This window comes from Meles meles, chromosome 1 (assembly GCF_922984935.1).
Source record: "Meles meles chromosome 1, mMelMel3.1 paternal haplotype, whole genome shotgun sequence".
Taxonomy (NCBI): domain Eukaryota; kingdom Metazoa; phylum Chordata; class Mammalia; order Carnivora; family Mustelidae; genus Meles; species Meles meles.
This window is the reverse complement of record NC_060066.1, coordinates 15,736,427-15,758,677: the sequence shown is the minus strand read 5'-3', so window position 1 is coordinate 15,758,677 and position 22,251 is coordinate 15,736,427. Positions and strand designations below refer to the sequence as shown.

Here is a 22,251-nt window from a genome sequence, read left to right as displayed (position 1 = left end):
ATACACTCAGCACCTGCATGCAGACTGTCAGGTTCGCTTAGGCCTGGAATAATGACATAAGTCAAGACTTCTGTTTACCGCTTATTTTAATTCTTAAAATCCTTACACTCTAGGCAACATTCATAATATTATTTGGTCAGAGTATTTCGTAGATACCCCACTGCTGGTTTAAAAACTTGCCATAAAGAACAGAACCTAAGAACCAACATTAAAGACGTCTAATGGAGTTGCCGTGATCTCAGAATTCAGTGGCTTTACAGAAGGTGCTAAGACTAGTTGAGATTTAAAAAAAATCACTCTAGAATGAGGTACAGGTAAACACTATAGAAGAACTTATATTAAATCTTCATTTAGTGGTTCTCTTGGTACTAGAAATGAAGAAAATTCATAAAGACCAGCTTTTCTCCATATAGATGGTATTACTACATGGCGTGAAATGAAACCAGAGAGCCTACTCAATTTCCTACTTTTCTTTTACAAGGCACCCCCCAAAGCAGCCATAACTTATTTTAAAGAATTTGGTATGGAGCTGTGGTTTGCAGTTTGGAAAAATAAGCCTAGACAAAGGAGAACATCTTTCAAGAATGCAGCACGGCATCATTTACCAATTACCCAGTAAGTACAGAACTGAAATCTGAAGGAAATTAAATTGCCCTGGGTGGGGGGGGGCGCCTGGGTTAAGCCTCTGCCTTTGGCTCAGGTCATGATCTCAGGGTCCTAGGATCGAGCCCCACATGGGGCTCTCTGTTCAGCGGGGAGCCTGCTTCCTCCTGTCTCTCTGCCTGCCTCTCTGCCTACTTGTGATCTCTCTCTCTCTCTGTCAAATAAATAAATAAAATCTTTAAAAAAAAATTGCCCTGGGACAAACCACTGTGTGCCCTACTCAGAGGACAAAAGAAGATAGGTCTATTTTTATCATTTCATAAAACCTCAGTTCCATAAAGAAGGAAGCACTGGTCTCCACTTATCCATTACCAGGAACAAAATGTAATGGTTGTTTATCAAGATAAAAGTGACTGGCAACTTTCTTCCAGAAAAGTTCTGAAACAAGCCTGATCACTCCAGTCCCACTCATAAATCCTGGAAAAGACAGGAGATGGAAAAACGTAAGGTGCTCCTGGTTGTGGGGAGAGGCAGAAACACCTTTCCGTCCCTTCTCATGACCCCATCACCTATGTTGGAGGAAACTCCATGCACTTGGAATCGGGAAATCCAGCTCTATTACGGGCTCCGTGACTTGGTTATGTTTTCAACCGTCCCTTAAACCAGTCAGGACCCTCGGAACTATTTTCCGAAATGCAGAGAACTTTGGCACCAGCGTGACACAGGTGAGGGAATTAAGGTGCACAGAGGGAACAATGACTTGCTCAAACTCACAGCCGACGGCAGAACTAGAATTCAAACCCAGGTCCATCAGACTCTAAAGCCCCTCGCCAATCGCTCCGCTTTCTCCAGAGTAAATGCAGGAATAACAAGGTCTACCCAGCACGGCTCCTGAGAACATGGAATGATCAGACGCGGGCCAAGCAGCTGAATATCACCTCCCAAAGAGCCCAGACAGCGTGGGTAATCATTTCCACCTATGTGGAGGTGGAGAGCCTGGACTGCAGCCCCGCCCTCGGAGGCCCCTTAGTCCTCCAAACAGGGCTCTGCATCCAGACAGCACCCCACGCCACAAACGTCCCTCCGGCCCGCGCGGCGCGGCCCGGGGCTGGGGAGGGGCAGAGGGACGCAACCGAGAGCGCATCCCGCCCCAACTCACCTGTCACCCGGGCCGCGCCAGTGCGCACATGTGCGGCCGTCGATCGCGGGCGAGGTCGGCACCCGGGTCCCGACCCCTCCCTCTCCGCACGAGTACCCCTCTCTCCGCAGCCCCCGATCGCCAGCCGGCGGGACCCCAGCTTCCGCCTCTGGCTCCCCTGGCGGTCACATGACCAGAGGGGCGGAGAGCGGGGCGGGGCGTCATGTGACCGCTGGCGGGCGACGGCTGATGACGCCCGAGCCCGCGCTCATAGTTTCAGCGACTGGGGAAGGGAGTTGAGGAAGGAGTTGGGGTCCTGTGTGGGCAGTCCGGGTGCAGCGAGACCAGCTGGGTCGGGCGTCCAGGTAAGGCAGAGGCTGGGGGGTGGCGATGGCGAGGGTGGCGGAAAGTGTCTCCTCCCTCTCGGACGCTCCGCGGGTGCCCGGAGCTGGGGTCTGTCCGCCTGGGCTGTGGTCCTGCCTGGCTCTTTGCACGTCGAGCAGGGAGGCTCGCGCAGGCTGCCTCCCTCCCTGAGACGTCATCTCTCCATCTTGCGATCCGAGTGGGGGAAAGTTAACGAATTATTGATGCAAGGTAATGTGGTTTGAGCTGTCTTCAAAAGCTGGGCCTCGATCAAGTCGTTCAAATAAGCTCTCTGGGCCTCAGTTTCCCTTTTCTCTTCTAGAAATGGTTGAGAACCTTAGCGATAAAGAGAGTGAAGCGCCAGGCAGCAGGTTATGGCGCACCGTAGGGGACCTCGGAAAGGTGGTCGCTGTTACTGTGGTGACCCTCCTCAGTTCTTTATTGATTGCCTGTTTTGTGTGGGGAGCTGTTTGCTGTGGAACGTGTCAGAGTTCTAGTATAAGCTGGGTGAAGGAGTGACAGCCAGTCGTGTGAACAGATGATTGTGATGAGTTTTACTGGGTTGTATAAAAAAGTGTGTGTGTGTAAGGGAGAGAGAGGGATAGTAGTAGCATGAGGGAGGAAGCAAGCTATTGTGTATATGGATAAGAGAAGGTTTCGTAAAGAAAGACGGATCCTTGCATCTTGAAGAAGGAGACAGCTCTGCCTGGACTTGTACAGGCCCCTGTGATCTGAAGGAGATTCAGCAGAATGTCTATACATTGTTTGCTCTTTGCCTATCACTGTGCTGTGCAGAAAGATGAGAGAAGGAAACAGTAATAACTAACTGCTCCTTGCCTGAAGCCAATCTTAGACCTTCTGGGGTCTGAGTCTGTGGGTCTTTCGGCTTACCTCATTCATATGTTGAGATGCTAGTACCAGTGTGATGGTATTAGGACGAGGGGCCTTGGAGAGGTGCTTAGGTCAAGAGGGTGGAGCCCTCCTGAATGGAATTAGTGCCTTTGTAAAAGAGGCTCCTCAAAGCTCCCTTGCACCTTCTACTGTGTGAAGACAAAGAGTGAGAAGGCATGGGGCCTCTGTACCAGGAAGAGGGCCTTCACCAGAACTTGACCTTTTTGGCACCTTGGTCTTGGACTTCCCAGCCTCCAGAACTGTGAGAGATAATTTCTGTTGTTTATAAATAAGCCACCCAGTCTGGTGTTTCGTTACAGCAGCCAGAATGGCCAAAGACAAGGCCTGTTAGTGGAGGCAAAATAACATGCTTGGGAAAAAACTCAGGAAGCCCTGTTTTAAACTTTCTTGGAAACCATAGGTACAGGGAACAAAGAGATTATTGTTACTGGGGAAGCCTCCAAGAGGAGGTTGATTTAAACCCAAGGTTTCTCAACCACCCCATCATTGACATTTTTGGGCCAGATGATTCTTTGGGGAAGGGGGGTGTGCTGTGAATTATGTACTTAGCTGTGCTTAGTGGGAGAAAGAGGGAAAAGTGGCTCTACTCCATGGATTCCCTTTGCTTCTCATTCTGAATCTTCTCCCTGGAAATACTCCAGAGTTACAGAAGGAAGTTTTGCCCAGATCTCTGCAAATGTAGAGTTTCATTAGAGTAATGTGAATTTTGCATGCACATAATAAAGATAGCTTCTATGTGGTACACACTCCCCACTTAGCCTGGATTATATTATTCCTTATATACATCTTGTGTTTTGTTAGCTCCAACTGCTGTTAAAAAGTAGTGTAGACTGTGGCTTAAACAACAGAAATTTATTTTCACACTTTTGGAGACTAGAAGTCAGAGATTGGGGAGCTAGCATGGTTGGATGCTGATAAGGGCCCTCTTTCTGGCTCTCAGTCACCCCCCCTTCTTGCTATGTCCTCACTTGGTGGAGAGAGAGAACTGGGGTGTTTCTTCCTCTCCTAATAAGGACACTAATCCTTTCCTGAGGGCTCTAGCCTCAGGGCATCTAAACCTAATGATCTCCCAAAGGCCTCATTTCTAATTACCATCACAATGGGGGTTAGGCTCTCAACATAAAATTTGGGGGGAGATACAGTTATCTCAGTGTTTCCCATACTTGTTTGATTTTAAGAATCACCTGGGGGCAGTTCATAAAAATACAGTTTTCCTCAGAGTGTCCACCAGGGACTTTGGTTCAGTAGGTCTGAGATAGTACCTATATATAAATTTATATTTTTAAAAGCATTTCAACTGATTCTTAAGATCAGACAAGTTTTAGAAAACTACATTTAATTTATCCTCCAAAATGCTGTGAAATAGATAGGATTATTTCCTTTTACACAAGAACAGACTGAAGGTAGAGAAGGCAAGCAGCTTAAACAGGGACGTGCAATTATAAAAGGTATGGATGAGACCGAATTTCCAAGCATCTCTGTTCAGTGTCCATTCTCTCAAGCACTACTCCGTATTCTTGCTTTTACAGGGTTATAATGATGAAGTTGATGTTAATATTTGCTTCCACATGCTGGACATTATTCTGAGTGTTTTATTATACACCTTATCCCATTCTGTTCTCACAGTAATCGTGGAGGTGGGTGCTGCATGATTCCAATTTTAAGAAGGGAAAAATGAAACGCTGAGAGGTTAAATAATTTGCCTGAAGTCATTCAGTTACTTAACCAGGAAAATCAGGCTTTGAATTCAGATAGTCTGGTTCTAGAAGCTGTATACTTGACCCTTATTCCATATCGCCCTCATATTTTACTCTACAATGTAGATAAATTCTGCTTTTACTGACAGAATCTGGGATCTAACCAAGTCTGTAAATCTGTTAGAACCCAGAGGACTGTCAGGAATATATACAGTATCTATATATAATATGTGTTGATTATTTATATTTATATATTTACAGTTTTCAGAATTAAATATCCATATGTGTCAGGCACATTAAAAATTACAGGTATTGAAGTTCTCCCGATTAAACTATTTTATTATTACTGTTTTCAGTTTTTAGAAAAATAGATCATACAAGTAGTCTATTTTTTCTAACCCCTTCAAGTTTTAGGTTTTTGAGAACTATGCTGTTGTTGAATTCTTCAGAGAACCAGGGAATATTTTGAAAGAGAGTATTCTCCCTCCTTTGAAAAATGAAAACATTAGCTTCCCCATGTATTGGGTGCATCTGTGTTTGGTGGCCCACATGACAGCACAATGCTTTCGTGTCCCCTCCATGGATATAGAAAGTATATAATATGGTGGCATTTGTGGGCTATTAGATACATTCCTAGGGACGTTTACAGCAGTGTTATTTTTCTATTCCATTATTCTTCTGACTCCTAAATCCTATTTCATTGTGTTTGAAAACTTAGGTAATAATTTCAAGATGCCCGGACGTTCCAGTTCAAGTTCAGGTTCAACTGGTTTTATATCCTTCAGTGGTATAGAATCTGCTCTCTCCTCTTTGAAAAACTTCCAGTCCTGTATCAGCTCTGGAATGGATACAGCTTCTAGTGTTGCCTTGGATCTGGTGGAAACTCAGAGTAAGTAACAATTAAAAGTTACTTCGTTTGTGTCTACTTTGGGATAACCCTGTAAGGAGGGATCACTCTAGGGATGTGAGATACTGCCCACCTCTCAAGTGTTCTTGGGACAGTCATTGAATCTCTCTGGGCATCGTTTTTCTCATCTTGTTCTATATAACACATAACCATGTACTGAGGATAAAATGAGCTTAACTCATTCATCTGTCTTCAGATAGTTATGTGCCAGTAGAAACCATACTAGAAATTTTGCAGGCTAAACCATAAGGTTCCTGATCTCAAGGAGCATACAATCTAAAGAATGTGACATTGTGAACTGTAAGGTATGCAAATGCGTTAATATAAAATTATAATAAAATTATTTTGCATTCGTTTAACTCTGTTCATGCTTCACTACTTAAGTGGTAGACAGACTAAGGTTATGTTAGGGATACAGGCACAGGAAGGCCTCTACCAAAATAGAAAAATTGAGCTTTGATGAACTTTGTCAACATTTTTCAATCAGAAGATTAAGAAAGCTGTTAATTTGCTGTCTTTGGATTAGGGTTTTTTGAATTTTATATTTGGAGGCGGGGGAGCAACAGTATTTTATGTGGTTTTTAGCAATTTGATTGTTATATGACTTTGTGTGATTTTGTTTTTTCAGTCTAGTGTTCCTTAAGCTTTATGGACTGGTGGACCTGTAGTTTTGATCAAATTCAGAAAAATTTCTGCCACTATTTCTTTTTTTTTTTTTTCTAACTTATTGTGAGAGAGAGAGAGAGAGAGTGCGTGTGCAAGCAGGGGAAGAGGCAAAGGGAGAGCAAGAATCTCAAGCAGATTCCATGCTGAGTGCAGAGCCCTGCACAGGGCTGGATCCCACTAACCTGAGATCCTGACCTGAGCCAAAATCAAGAGTTGGATGCTCAACCAACTGAGCTACCCAGGCACTCCTGCCACTATTTCTTCAGATAGTTTTTTTTTTTTTTAAGATTTTATTTATTTATTTGACAGAGAGAGCTCACCAGTAGGCAGAGAGGCAGGCAGTTGTGGGTGGGGGGGAGCAGGCTGCCGGTGGAGCAGAGAGCCCAATGCGGGGCTCAATCCCAGGACCCTGCGATCATGACCTGAGCTGAAGGCAGAGGCTTTAACCCACTGAACCACCCAGGCGCGCCCCTTCAGATAGTTTTTTGTCGTCTCTCCCCTACCCTCTTCTTCTGGGACTCTCATTATATGTATTTTGGACAGCTTGATAATGTCCTGTAAGTCACTGAGGCTTGATTGATTTTTTTTTTTTTCAGGTATTTTTTTCTTTCTGGCTTCAGCTTTAATAGTGTCTGTTGCTATGTCTTCAGGTTCATTGTTCTTGCCTTCTGCAGTCTCTGTTGTTAATTTTTACGCGATGAATTTTAAATTTCTGATACTGGATTTTTCAACTCTAGACATAAAAAAGAATGAAATAGAATCTTCTATTCTCTTCATTGTGTTCATGTTTTCCTCTATATTCTTGAGTATATGGAGCATATTTATAATAGTTGTTTTAATATCCTCCTCTGCTAATTCCGTCATTCCTGTCGCTACTTCTTCCCATGGACATTATGTATATTATGTTGTTGAGTGTTTGGATTTTGTTGTCTACCAATAAAGAATTATGGCGTTTCTTTTGGCAGGCATCAAAGTAATTTGTGGATTACACCAATCCTTTCCAGGCTGGTTGTTAGATTTCATTAGTGCGGGTCAAGTTAGTGTCAATTTATTTTAAGGCCACTTTAACCTGCTTCTGGAATTTGGCCTTTCTGCATCTTTGTCGACTGCCCAGAGGGTTCTGTGAGATAGCTCCACTCTGCTGGATAGAATTCGAATGTTTCCCAGTTCTGTGTGAGTTCAGGGAATTGTTCACTTTACAGCTCCCAGCAATTGTTTCTCAGTGGTTTAGGATTGAGGAGATCTCTGCAGATCCCTAGAGCACTGTCTCTCTTTGCGGTAGCTCCCTCTTGGTTCTCTGTCTTGAAAACCCCTGTTGTCTTAGCTTCCCTGAACTCCAGTCTCTGTCTCCTTGGTCCTTCAAGACTTTCCTTCTCTGCTTGGCTTCCTCTTCCCTCGTGCAGGGAGGCAGGCGAATGCAGGACTTACCTAACTTGTTTGTCCCTTTCTGGGGGGCTCACGGTTCTGCTCTGCCTGTGGTCCCACTGTCTGAAAGTGCTGTCTCATATATTTTGTCCAGCTTTCTAGTGCTTCACCGCAAGACATCTGATTCCAGGCCCATCATTCATTCGTGGCCGGCAGCCAAAGTCACTCATAATGTTTATTGGGTAGCTTCTCTAGATCTAACCCTTCCCAGCCTGATCTGTAGTCTATTTTCAGATCTTTGGCTTTAGCTTTGGTAGGAGACCTGGATAAAAGTCATCATAAAATCTTCAGCCCTAAGAGAAGAGAGCTGGAGTCTGAACCAGTTGACTGTGCTGTTGGACAGCAGTGAAGGGCTTGGGGGAAATTAAAGTGCAGAAGAGCATGTGTGACAGTCCATGAATCACCTTCGTAGCAGACCTGTTCCCTTTTCCTCTTAGCCTTGTAAGATGGGTACCCTTTCTGTTTACCTTTTGGGTTCCCCAGTTTCATCACAAATGAGCTTTGCTAGAACGAGGTGGTGGTGATCACGTAGGTATCATTTTCTCACTTTGTACTGTGAATCTCTTGTTACTATATTATTAAATTGTTGATCCAGGGGATTCTTGTTGCCACACACTTGGAGGGGGGTGATGTGTACTGTTTTGGTTGCATATTCCTAAAGCAGGTTGCTGTCCCCATTCAACTTCTAGCTCATTTGAAATGATCGCTTTTCCCTGAGTTATATTATAGTCTGTGGTGTTTAACTGATACCATATCTCTTTTTTTCTCTAAATGTGTTGGTATTCTGGGAGTACTTTCTTTTTTTTTTTTTTTTTTAAAGATTTTATTTATTTATTTGACAGAGAGAGATCACAAGTAGGCAGAGAGGCAGGCAGAGAGTGAGAGGGAAGCAGGCTCCCTGCCGAGCAGAGAGCCCGATGCGGGACTCGATCCCAGGACCCCGAGACCATGACCTGAGCCGAAGGCAGCGGCTTAAACCACTGAGCCACTCAGGCACCCCGTGGGAGTACTTTCTTATTTACCTAATTGCAAAATGGAATTTCTCACAGTAGGAGATTTTTCGAGTAGCTGGGGCTTATTTTTCAGATTTTTGAATTTTTAGATACCTTTCTGCTTTCTGAGGCAAAAGTACTGACTTCATTTACCAAAATTGTTGTCGTGATGATCATCTTTAAGCAATTACATTTTCAGAAGCCCTTTAAGTTTAGTTAGATAAAATCGAGGAATGGCCCCATTCTGAAATATTAATGTAGGTCCAGCTGTGGCCTCTCCTTATGCCTCTATGTCAGTGCAGGAAAGGTTTGAGAAGAACAGTTTTGTCAGAAACTGCATCCTATGAAGGGCAGTTGCTCTTAAAATATTAGAATGAAAAAGTTGGTCTCTGTATATTTAAAGTAATATTTTAAAAGTACAAAATGAAAACTAATCAAGAGAGCAAGTCTTTGAACTTCCTTTATACACTTATGCCCCCTGTATTCATGTCTTTGATGTTGCCGGTCATACTAGACGCTTGGGTTTGCAAGGCTGGCTTTTTAGAGTTGCTTTTTTTCCCTCCTAAATGATTGGTTTGCAGTTTGAGCCACAGAGTAAGGAATGGCACTTAATGTCAACAGTGAGGAGGTGGCCGTTTTGATTTCTTGATCCAGTTTTTGTTTGATTTTTACTTCGAAATATGTAACTCTGAGTAAATAGATATTAAAATTGAGAGGTTTTTTTTTTTCCAAAGAAGAGCATGCTATAAAGCTGAATTTAAAGATTTTTTTTTTAAAGATTTTTATTTTTTATTTATTTGACAGAGAGAGATCACAAGTAGATAGAGAGGCAGGCAGAGAGAGAGAGAGAGGGAAGCAGGCTCCCTGCTGAGCAGAGAGCCCGATGTGGGACTCGATCCCAGGACCCCGAGATCATGACCTGAGCCGAAGGCAGCAGCTTAACCCACTGAGCCACCCAGGCGCCCCTGAATTTAAAGATTTTATTTATTTATTTGCAGGGGGAGGAGGGGTAGAGAGAGAGGGGTAGCAGGATCCCTGCTCAGCCAGGAGCCAGATGCAGGCTCCATCCTGGGAACCTAAGATCATGACCTGAGCCAAAGGCAGACACTTAACACTTAACGGACTGAGCCACCCAGATGCCCCTGTAAAGCTGAATTTAAAGAAATGCAATCTTAGATAAATTATGGGACTGCTCTTACTGAACCCTAGGTATTTTAAGTTGCTACTTGATAAACAAGTTTTCCTCTAAGACTTAAATAGAAAATAAACAATTTAGCAAGGCTTTATCAGATCTGCTTTCCTCCTGATTACTTTGTAACACAATTGCACAGCGCAGATACATACAGTGGACTTTTTTTTTTTTAAAGATTTTATTTATTTATTTGACAGAGAGAGAGATCACAAGTAGGCAGAGAGGCAGGCAGAGAGAGAGAGGAGGAAGCAGGCTCCTCGCGGAGCAGAGAGCCCGATGCAGGGCTCGATCCCAGGACCCTGAGATCATGACCTGAGCCGAAGGCAGCGGCTTAATCCACTGAACCACCCAGGCGCCCCCATACAGTGGACTTTTCTGTGGCATCCGTTATCATTGGGATAGATGGTTATTAATTTAAAAATTAAAATTAGCAGTATTCAGGGCACCTGGGTGGCTCAGTTGGTTAAGCATCCAACTCTTGATCTTGTCTCAGGTAGTGATCTCAGGGTCCTGTGATCCCGCCCCTGTGGGGCTCTGCACTCAGTGGGGAGTCTGCTTGAGGATTGTCTCTCTTGCTCTCCCTTTGCCCCTCCGCCAACTTGTGCGTGTGCTCTCCCTCTCTCTCTCTCTCAAATAAATAGATAATAAATGTTTAAAAAGAGAACTATCTTGGGGCGCCTGAGTGGCTAAGTCTGTCGAGTGTCTGTGTTTGGCTCAGGTCATCGTCCTAGGGTCCTGGGATCAAGTCTCACATTGGGTTCTCTGCTCAGCAGGGGAACCTGCTTCTCCCTCTCCTCTGCTCATGTGCTCTCTCTAATTCACTCTAATTCAAATAAATAAATAAAATCTTTAAAAAAAAATAAAAGAAATATCTTTAAAAGTCACCAGTATTCTTCCTCCTTGGCTTTTCGTGTGTTCCCAGATGAGCCCTTCCCCCACTTACGATGGTAACATGCCATATCCTCATATCCTGAAACCACTTAATGTTTTTTCTTTGTTTCATGGGGATGTTTTTGCATTTATATTGTATTTTGCTTTGTTAATGTCTGATCTTCCCTTTGAACCTGGTGTCCTGGGGCAGAGACCTCCGAGAGTTCCTCTCACATTTTCAGAGGCTTGATATTCATCAGGTGTTGAACATATATAAATTATTTAATAAGTGTCTTTGAGGACTCTTCTCCAAATAGTGATACTTGGATCCACTATATAGACAATTAACTTGTTTTCCAAAATAAGAAATTGAGCACTTCTGTTTATTTGTAAACCTCGTTTTTTAAGACTTTGGCATTTAATTTTTGTGTAAGAGCTAATTAATTCAATGGTTCTCAAACCTGCATCGGAACCACTTAGAGGGCTGGTTAAAATACAGATTGTGGGACCCCACCACCAGAGTTTCAGCGGGTCTGTTGAGCCCAAGAATTTGCAATTCTAACAAGTTATCCGGTGATGCTGATGGTGATGCTGCTGATCCACTTGGCGCCAGACTTTGAGGACCTAGTCTTACCTCATTGCCTATTTGGCCGGAAACATGCACCACTAGGTGGCACCAGAATACTTCTTATGCGGTAGCCAGCGGCCTTAGGGACGCTGTTGAAAGCGGACTTGAAGATTGGGCAAAAGGAACAGTCACTAAATGGTTGGAATGTTGTAGCCTAGAGCCCGAGTTATTCCGTATATCTAAGAAAACAAACATATGTTGACTATATCAGACCAGAGAAACTATAGGATTGTTAAGGTTACATTTTAAGATGAACTCTTCCAGGAATGAGGAAGAACCAACCGTATTATTTCCACTACCTTCGTTTTCAATTATGCAGGCTACTCATTTTCATTGACTGGTGATACACATAGACCCTGTCACAAGACAGAAGTAAACACCGCAGCTTTGTTAGTTGTTATTCTAAGTTACTGAATCTTGATTTTGTTGTTGATTACGTTTAAAAACCTCTCTAAAAAGGTTTACACATTCTGTTCACATGCATAGGTCACTTGGTCCTTCTGCTAGAGGGCTAATTGTGTTTGGGGCAGTTTTAGGAGCTAGAAAGGTGGAGAATGTGCTTCCCTTTCCTACTGGCTTCCTCAGGCAGAAAGTTGAGTAGTTTCCTCTTTAAGAGCTGGGGAGAAGAAACTTCAGGTGGTCATTTGCCTTGTCTCACCTCTTGTGGCTGTTCATCCTCCCCCCATAAATTTCCAGCCATCCCAGCACCTCCAGATTTTCTTTCTTCCACTGACTGTAACAACCTGAAAGTTGGCATGGTTTCTCTGAATGATGGAATGTGTGGAAATCATTGATTGCTGTGCTCTCCTGTTTGCTAAGCTCTCCTGTTCACAATGGGATGTCACTTTCTGAAATAGTAAATGAGTCGTCTTTCAGTTTTTGAAACAGAGTATGTATAGTATCTGAATACTGTCTGAGTTTCTAGGCTCTTGAGAATAATCTTTCTGTTGATTCTATTTTTTTATCTTTGGAGCAAAGGCGTGAGTTAGGTTTTAGTGACCTAATAGGGTATGAAAATGACTAATACAGAAAACACTGAGTTGAGATCACTCGATGAGATTTAAAAACCAGGCTAGCATTTTATCATGTATCTTTGATCATTGGGGAGAATTAAGGCTAGTTTAATGTTGGGCAGAGATGACAGAAGGAGAGCAGACTTTAGGATCGATTTTGAAACATCCGTTTCCTTTTTAGAAAATAAATTTTGTCTGCTGGTAAGCTGAAAGGAGCTTGTATTAGGTTGGTCATTCACAGTTGAAATCAGTTTGGTTATTTTAGAGAGGATTATTTTTTTCATTCAGTCCTTTATCTCTTCTCTGTACTTGACAACTGAAATTACATATTTGTGTTTTACATAAGTGTAAAGTGTTATTTATATACTGCAGCACTGTCCAATGAAAATCTAGTGTGAGGCACATGTGCAATTTGAATTTTTGTTACCCTCGTTACAAAAGAAAGAGAATTTAATTTTAGTAATAATTTTATTTAATCCCATGTATCTAAAATAAGATTTTAACAGGTAATCAGTATAAAAATTGAGTTATTTTTCCCTTTTTTTAAATGTATGCAAATTCAGAATCCTTCAGTCCATTTCAGTCTGGACCAGCCATATTTCATATGCTTAAAAGCCACATTTGGCAGCTGGCTGCTGTAGTAGATAGGAGCAAGTGTCAGTGGACAGCAAGAGTCCGTAAGGCAGTCACATCAACTAGCTTTGCAGCTTTTTAGTAGTTTTGGTGACTATTCAAATCAAACCACTTGGTAAAATGAGATAATACCATTTATTGATTTATTTTTATTTATTTATTTATTTTTTTACTTGTCATTCCCCTACCACTGGTATGATTGGTATTTCAAGTTTTTCCCCAAATTGTTTAACCAGCTTAAACTTACTTACTTTGGGGGATCCTGTTAATGTCTGATGCTGTTTGAAATGTCACATGCTGATTTGACTCCATTCCTACAGTACTTTTGATATTTTGTAGCTAATGCGCTCAATTAGTTTCTTATGGTATTGGGCAAGCCAGAAAGGTCAAGCCTCTTAACTTCAGCAGCCAGCATACTCTAGTTGCTGTAAACAATTAAGCCTGTCAGCAATTGACCTTGGAAATGCTAATTTGCTTGTCCCTGGGTGCTGCTTCCAGAGGCGGGCTTTCTCTCTGGGGATGAGAGTTAAAAACTCAAGTTTGGAGAAAGTACTAGATAGAGCGCTGGGCTAGCTCCACCCACACCTTGCTTTTTGCTTCTTTTTTTTTTTTTTTTTTTTTTGCCTGTGACTAAATTACAAGGGGAGTGGTCCTCGCAAGAATTTCTTCGAAGGCCTCGTAGAATTCTGTCTACACTGACACAGGGGGAGCTTCCGTGACCTTTGGGTGTACCCTTCCCCATCGTTCTGCAGCACCATTTGCCATAGTGATGGTTGGTGAAGAATGATTTCATCACTGTTTCATGATACTTCTCAAATCTATTGGAAAAGGATATGGAAGGCAGCTTTTCTCAACTTCTTTGGGTTTGCGTTTGTTACTGCTGTTGTAGGGTCAGATCCTGAAGAGGGCAGCTGAAAAGGTGAGAAGCAGATGTTAGTTGGAAAAGTTACACCCAGTGAGACGTCACAGGCAGTGCTCAGCAGATTGAGGAGGAGCCCAGGGAATATTTATAAAATCCGGAGTTACTGTCTCTAAACTGGTGGTGGCAGCAGCGGTGGCGTTTGCGACAAGACAGAGATGTAGCTTTTCTGTGGGGCAGTGCCCAGGCACAGTGGTTTTTCTCTCTTTCCCGTATGGTGCTGATTCAGAACAGTTACTTGAGTTTGGTTGGTTTTCACTTTTCTTAGGTAATTGTTAGAGCTTGATGTCAATCCATCACCGATTATTTATTGGCCCATGTCCTCGAGAAGCTAATAATTGAGTTAACAGATAGGACAAGTATATGTAAAGATAAGGAGAACTTCATAGTAGTAAATGAGATTATGAGCCTATCTGGCCCACTCGTGACTTTTTACATCATATCCTAGGCCCCTGATTTTATATCCAGTAGGCATAAGTCTTTTGTAAACTATACTTATTAGGCAACTTAATAATAGTGGACACAGTGCTTTTTGTGTGCCAGCCATGCTCTAAATGCCTTATGGGTATTCATTTAATTTTACAACAATGCTATAGGGTAGGTAGGTAACATAATTAATTACTGTTCAACATACGCGTACACTGAGCCTTGAGGTTGACCAAGGACTCTGTACCATTCTCTGAAAGGGTTATTTTATCACAGTAACCTATTTCAGATGGGAAATACACATTTCAATGATTTACTCCTTGTATATTCTCAATCCATTGTTCTTGTGTGACTTTCCCTTCTCAGTTGCACTGAGCTTTGAGATAAGTCCTCTTATCTACTTAAGTATTGCCTATGCCTCTGCTCATTGTAGAGGCGGCTCTTTTGCTGAGTTCTGTCTCCACTGTACCTGAAAATGAGAGTTTCTCATTAAAACGGTTTGGAGAGTTCATTCTGTGCTAATTCTCATTATTGACTTAGAAGGTTCCCTTGCTGAGTTTACAAAAAAAAAAAGTTTTGCCTATTTATAAATCTTGGTGACCATTGTCTCTAGATCATTCTTGTTTGATCATGTCTCAGGCCATGACCAAAGCATCTGGCATTTACTCTCTGCAAATAGTAGCTATTAATTTCTGTGCCATTTTAAACCATAGAGCATAGTTTACAAGAATGTTCATGATGTCACCAGCTACACCCCTCTTTACGCTCGGTATACGCCAGTTGGAGAGACTGGATTTAGTTCCCACAGGATGTGCCCTGTCAAGCCTCCTTGCCTGTGTTCACATGACTTCCTCTCTGTGTTGACTGCTTAGAAGGCACCGATTCGTCTCTCAGGGGCAAGCTTAACTATTTTCTTTTGTCTGCAGATACTCTCCCACCCAGACCAAACTGATGACTTTGGTTTCTCTGTGTTGGCAAGCAGTCATCCTTCAAAACAGTAGAGTGCTTCTTTGCATTAATTATTTATAAAGTCCATATTCCTACCACTAGATGTGGGAGTTTGAAAGTGTCAGTTAAGAACATCCTGTTTCCCAAATCAAATTTTGGCCTTCTGTCTGTTTCAGCTACCCAGTTCTGCCATAAACAATAGTAAACGAATGGGTGTTGACCAATTACAGGCTATACTGACCCCCAGTCGAGACAACAGTCATTCTGTGATAGTCTTTTTTCCTGTATATGGATTGAAGAGTGGGTTAAATTTTACACAATCGAAACACAGAAGTGATACCTGAAAACGGATTGTGGAGAATACAGCAATGTTCTTGCAAATAACTTTTTTTCCCCTAACTAATTCCTTAAATTACCCGTAAAAACTAATTTCTAGCTTCACATAAAAGAGCATAATGTGAGCCTTGACAGTGTCTATATCAAGCTTCTATATCTATATCATGAAAATTCTTATAAAGGTTTTTGAGTCCTACATGTCCCTATCAAAGTGCATGTACTTAATTATATTTTAATTTCCTTTCCAAGAGCCATTTATGTTTTTTGAAGTCAGTCCCACAAGTATTTACTAAATACCTATTATCTGACAAACACTATGCTAGAGATACAAAGATAGGAGGATACCCTCAACAAATTTCTAGATCTTGTTACAGATATTTTCTCTCTTAGTAATCCCATGAAAGTGAGTAAACATTTGACAGATGAGAGAGCTAAAGCTCAGAGGGCATTCAGGGATTTGCCTGAAGTCAGGAAGTTTAGTTCGACTGGATGGTTCTCACATCAAGACAACTTCTGCTGTGTGCCCTGCGCGTGCACACGCACACACTCATTCTTGTGTATGTCCTCATGTCCTCTGCCAGTCCTAATTGCCTTTATAGATAATAGACTTGGTGCCATCAGTAAAGGATCCCTCATTATGAGATGCGGTTATGCTGTAATGAAATTTATTTCGCAACTTAGGGTTTATCACCTGAAATTCACCTTAATGGGATTTTACTCATGCTAACCTCGTTTCTTTTTAATCCCTTCTGGTTAATCACTCCTCTGATCTCCATTAGCTGTTTTATCCTTTTGTTTGGTGACTTTTTAAAGGTACAGGTTGTTGAGATAAAATTCACATACCATATAATTCAGACGTTTGAAGTTTATAACTTAGTGGTTTTTAATATAAATATAGATACTTGATATATTCAACTGTAGAACATCTTCATCACCTCTAAAAAAGGAAGCCTGTACACTTTAGCTATCACCTGTCTGTCCCTCTCCATTCCCCTCAGCCCTAAAGGAGCCACTACTACTTTCTTCCTCCCCAGAATGCCCATTCTGGACATTTACTGTCAATGTAATCATATGTGGCCTTTGTGACTGGCTTCAGTCACTTAACATGACGTTTTCAGGGGTCATCTGTATTCTCTAGCATGTATCAGTACTTCATCCCTTTTTATGACCAGATAATAGTCTACTGTGTGGGTGGGTATACCACATTTTATGTGTGCATTCATCCATTGGTGAACATTGGATTATTATTGGTAATAGTTATCTGCATATTAAGAAACGCTGCTGTAAACATTTGTGTATAAGTTGGTATCTCACTGTGGGTTTGATTTGCATTTCCCTGGTGACTAGTGATGTGAAGGATCTTAACATGTACTTATTGGCCACTTATATCTCTTTGGAGAAATGCCGATCAGATTCAGTGCCCAAGTTCAGACTGAGTTATTTCTGTTTATAGCTTTGAGTTGTAAATGTTCTTTATATGGTCTAGATACAAGTTCATTATCAAATACATGATTTGCAGATTTTTTTTCCTATTTGGATTATCTTTTTATTTTGTTGGTAGTTTTGAAGCACACAAGTTTTTAATTTTGATGAAGTCCATTATCTCCTTTTTCTTTTATTCCTTGTGGTTTAGGTATCAAACCTAAGGATCCATTTCCAAATCAAAGGTCATGCAAATATATCCGTATTTTCTTTTCTAAGAGTTGCAGTTTTAGCTATTACTTTTAGATCCATTTTGAGTTAATCTGTGGTTTGAATTAAGAATTTCGTTCTTTTGCCTGTGGCTATCCAGTTGTCCCAGCCCTATTCTTTCCCCCAGTGAATGATCTTGGTACCTTGTTGCAAATCAGTAGACCATAGACACAGGTTTGTTTTTGGATTCTTAACTCTGTTCCGTTGATGGAATTCTATATACCCATCTTTATAGCAGTACTACCCCCATCTTGGCTGTTGCTTTGCAGTGAGTTTTGAAATCAGAAGGTGTCGTCCTCAGAGTTTGTTCTTTTTAAAGATTGTTTTGGGTATTTGGGGTATCTTGTACCTCTGCATGAATTTTAGGATCATCATGTCCATTTCTGCAGAGAAGCTGGCTTCTGATAGGGTTGCATGGAGTTACAGATCAATATGGCGAGTGTTACGGTCTTTACAATATTAGGTCTTTTGATCCATGACCATAGAAACTTTTTTTACCTTATATATATATCTTTAATTTCTTTTAACAGTGTTTTCAGAGTATTCATATTACACTTTTGTTAATTTCAAAACATTTCACTTTTTGATGCTTTGTAAATGTAATTGTTTTCTTAATTTTTTTAGATTGTTTATTGTAATTAAATACACTTGACTTTTATGTTGATCTTGTATCTTGCAACCTTGCTGAACTCGTTTAATAGTTCTAAATATTTTTTTGGTGGATTCCTTAGGATTTTCTGTATACGACACTGTGTCATCTGAGGGTAGATACAGTTTTATTTCTTTATTTCCAATCCTTTTGCCTTTTGTTTATTTTTCTTGCCTAATTACCCTGGCTAGAACCTGCAGTATGATGTTAACTAGACGTGGCAAGAATGGACTTCCTTATTTTGCTCCTGATCTTAGGGCACAGGCGTCCTGTCTTTTCACCAAGCATAACATTTGCCAGAAAAATCCCTTCTGCCTGCAGGGTCCATCCAGCACCCTCTACTGAGAAAGTGTAACGTTATGCTCGCTGTAAGAAGAAATGCTTAAAGCACTTTCATCCATAATCACAGAGATGTATCAAAAGGTGAATTTTGAGTTGAAAAGCAATAAATTGATTACCTGGTACAGCACATAAATAAGCAAGTCAACTGTAGCTTTAAAGGTGCTGTGAAAGAAACCTGTGTCAGGAAACAATGGGGGGGGCACCATAGGGTTAGTCCATTCTAGCGGGGAGCTTTGAGAACTTTCACACAGGAGACATTGACAAAAAATGAGTATTTCCTGTGGCATGGGAGAGGGTATTTTTGAGGGAAGCAAAGGTGAGAAGAGGTGTGAAGATCTGTGAAGCTCTGGAGGTTTTACCCGCCTTGCAAGCCAACAAGTTAGCTGGTCACAGCTTCATGGATGCCGGCAGAAGACAGGAGACTCCTGGGTCGCAGTCTTTCTTGTTGCTTCATATCGAGTAGTGGGATTATCGTATTTCTGTAGGTTCGCCTTGCTGACCCCCACCCAAATCTTTACTAGGCTGGTATGGAAGGGCCCAGGGTGATCTGCAGTCCGTGTCACACCTGAGGACCCTCGAACTCAGGGAACCCCGATTTTTATAATGGGCAATAAATGTCCCCACTCTTTGGCCCGGGAAGAATACATTGTCTTTTTTACATGTGCCTCTGCTCTGGAGGGAGACATTATTTCAGGCTTCCAGAGCTCTGTACATGGTACAGACATCCTTGAAAAGATCATCTAGAACAAAAGGACAGTTAAGGCCTCTGCTTGCAAGATGCACAGAGATGTGTGAGACCCCTAAAGAATTGATTGCCAACACCTGACAGAGTCAGGTAGCTGCAAGCGGTTCAGATCGAAGATTAGCTTTGATTTGGGCCTTTCTCATTTTTAGCACCACGTCTTCCAGCTCCAGCACTTGAAGATGCGGTGCGTTTCTCAGTCAGCAAGTCTGTGGCTGCTGCTGGCTTTGCCCCTCTTTCCCTTTTGACCAATTAGGGCAGCACAGTGCTTTGGGTGGCTGGGCAGAGTGACAGGGATGTTAGAAACCAGTTCTGGAATCAAGTAACCTGGGTTCAAACCCAGCTCAGGTAGTTATCGGCATTCTGATTTTAAGTAAATTTTGGTTCCTTCATTTATAAAATATGGATAATATCGTAAAAAGCAAGTGATATCTGATGAGTATCGAACTGTGTACCCACACGTCTTCCTCACTCCCAGCTTATTTAGGGTTGCTATAAGAATTAAATAATAGGTATAAAATGTTCTCCTCTATGCTTAGCACATAGTACTCACATTTAATTGCTCAGTTATTTTGTTAATAATTATTTGGGCCATTTGCAGGTGAGATGGATCCTTAAGAGGTGTAGAATCATGAACCAAAAACTTGAATCTAGAACTAAATCTTGGTGTAGATTTAGTAATTTAAAGTTAATATTATACAGATAGCCGTGAGTTAAAATTCAAGTTCTGCTCTCTCCTAGCTGTGTCGGTATGAACCAATTATTTCAGTTCTTCCAGCTCCCTTTTCACTGCATGTAAAGTATGGACAGTGTCTTCTTTTCAGGGTTGTTCCTATTTTGAAACAGTTTATGTGCTTTGTATACAGTATTTACCTCTTACCTTGACCGGTCAGCCTGTAAACACTTGGCTTTGGTCATAAAGAGAATTAGTGGAAAACCAACTTAAAGTGTAAACCTCAGGGTGGGTATGGGACATGGCACCAAGGGTGTGTAGGGAAGGGTGGGCATTATCTCCCTAAAAGGAAAAAAGTGACATTTATGACAGGTTTAAGAAGCCGAAATGTGTTCTAGTTTGAGAAAATTATTATAGGATTTAATTTCAAGCAAAGAGGATCAGAGTTCCTGTGGGACAGTCTAAAATAGACATTTAAACCAGTTAACAAAGAGAGATTATGTAATGTGTTACATAGAAGATGCAGTTGTTGTCAGTGTTCTCTGTTCTCTTGAAATAGAGTCTTCCCGAATTTCTTGGTAGTTTTGGAATTTCTTAAGTTTGAAAGAATTAACCTGTATCTGCCTTTTCTTTGTTTTCTCAGTGCCAAACTTATGATCTGGATCTTGACTGCAACTTAATAATAATGAAATTGGCAGTGTTGTTATCTGTAACTTGTTTCTAATTTTATAGTTTCCGGAGTGCACTGTATACCTGTGTTTAGATACTTAATAATTGCAAAACAGAATACAAGTAGTTGTTTTTATAAGAAACTCCACTGGTTTCACACATCAAATTCCTATAATACCTAGAAACCTCTTAGATCCAAATCATGTGAGAGATGATCAGGCAGGGTCTAAGAGGTATCTCAAATGCTCAGCTATGAAGCAGTTTTTTTCCCTTTTCTTCTTTTATTTTTTGACTAACTGATCATATGTTCCGGTAATTTACTTTTCACTCAGATGTTTAACAAATATTTACATATTCACACCAAGGATACTGGTTTTGCTTCTCACCCTTACCACTTTTGGCCATATCGTCAGTGGGGGACCTGTCAAAATACAAGCATAATTCTTTACATGATCTGCCCCGCATATTTTAATATAGTTATAGCACAGGGAGAGCAAGTGACTGCTATGTGAACAGAGATTTTAATATACTTTTGTTCTATATTTAATGGTTTTGGTTGGTCCCAGTTGCGTACCATGGGAAGAGATTTTTCAAAAGAACCTTGAGGAAATATATTTGATTCCATCTGTTAGAGTTTAACAGGTGACTGATTTAACTTCTCTTTTTCATTAAGAACACATTTTAAATCTAGACCTGGAAAAGAAAAGAAATGAAGTGTAAAATATAGGACAGGTGGGTCTCCTGGGTGGCTCAGTGGGTTAAAGCCTCTGCCTTCGGCTCAGGTCATGATCTCAGGGTCCTGGGATCGAGCCCCACATCGGGCTCTCTGCTCAGCAGGGAGCCTGCTTCCCCCTCTCTCTCTGCCTGCCTCTCTGCCTACTTGTGATCTCTGTCTGTCAAATAAATAAATAAAATCTTTAAAAAATATATAGGACAGGTGCATATACATTTATTACAGATATTACGTGTTTCTCATGTGCTATAGTAACTGTTCTCCAGGAATGGCTCCTCTCAAGTTCCCCCATCACTGTACTTGGATGGTATTCCTCACCTCAAGATATGGAGCTTATTGGGGTAATTTGTTAAGTACCAGTCAATGAAATTGGTACTGGGAATGGGATTTCAACCATGATGACATATGCTCATATTGCTGTGAAAGAAACTATCTTAACACTTAATGTTTTAAAACCACAAACTTTTTTTTTTTTTTTTTTAAACTATCTAATGACTCTGTGGTTTGACCGAACTGGGCTGGGAGGCTCTTCCACTCCAAGTGATATCAATTAAGATGGTGGCCATTTGGGGGCTTGCCTATTGAAACTCGCGAGGTAGCTCACTTACATGGTTGGCAGCTGGTTCTGATTGTTGACTGGATACTCAGCTGGAATTGTTGATGAGAGCCTGAGGATTGGGCTTCATATAGCCTCTCCATGTGGTTTGGGTTCCTCCCAGAGTAGTAGCTGTATTAAGACGAAGAAAGCAGAAACTGCCAGACCTGTTAAAACTTGGGCTCAGAAGTTCCAGAACATCATTTCCAATGTGTTCAGTTACTCAAATCCATCACAAGGCTAGCCTCAGTTCATGCATAAAGCAAATAGAGTCTATCTCTCACTGAGGTGGTAACATTCATATAGAGATCAAAGAACTAATACTACCTGAACTAAGTATTGGATATACAGTGGTGACTAAAATAGACATGGGGACTGGGGACTGGGGACTGAACAGAACCTGGAGAGAATTAGGAAAGGTTCAGAATGGGGTGGTAGGCTCTCATAAGTCAAATTAAGGAGTTTGGACTTTAGGACAGGGAAAACCT

The 22,251-nt window shown here is 41.4% G+C and overlaps 2 protein-coding genes across 3 annotated transcripts in view; one reads left to right on the top strand and one right to left on the bottom strand.

Annotated features, from left to right (window-relative positions):
• WASHC5 (WASH complex subunit 5) overlaps positions 1-1,927 on the bottom strand; it is a 61,221-nt gene extending 59,294 nt beyond the window's left edge. Inside the window, exon 1 of the mRNA XM_045998615.1 lies at positions 1,763-1,927. The gene's annotated coding sequence lies outside the window, so the exon portion shown is untranslated. The remainder of the gene's footprint in view (positions 1-1,762) is intronic.
• A 71-nt stretch (positions 1,928-1,998) lies between these two features.
• Positions 1,999-22,251, top strand: part of NSMCE2 (NSE2 (MMS21) homolog, SMC5-SMC6 complex SUMO ligase) — a 214,123-nt gene continuing 193,870 nt past the window's right edge. For both annotated transcript variants that reach the window (XM_046015910.1, XM_046015903.1), the window contains exons 1-2: positions 1,999-2,106; positions 5,432-5,602. In XM_046015910.1, the coding sequence (XP_045871866.1) occupies positions 5,446-5,602 (157 nt within the window). In that variant the 5' untranslated portion in view covers positions 1,999-2,106; positions 5,432-5,445. The remainder of the gene's footprint in view (positions 2,107-5,431; positions 5,603-22,251) is intronic.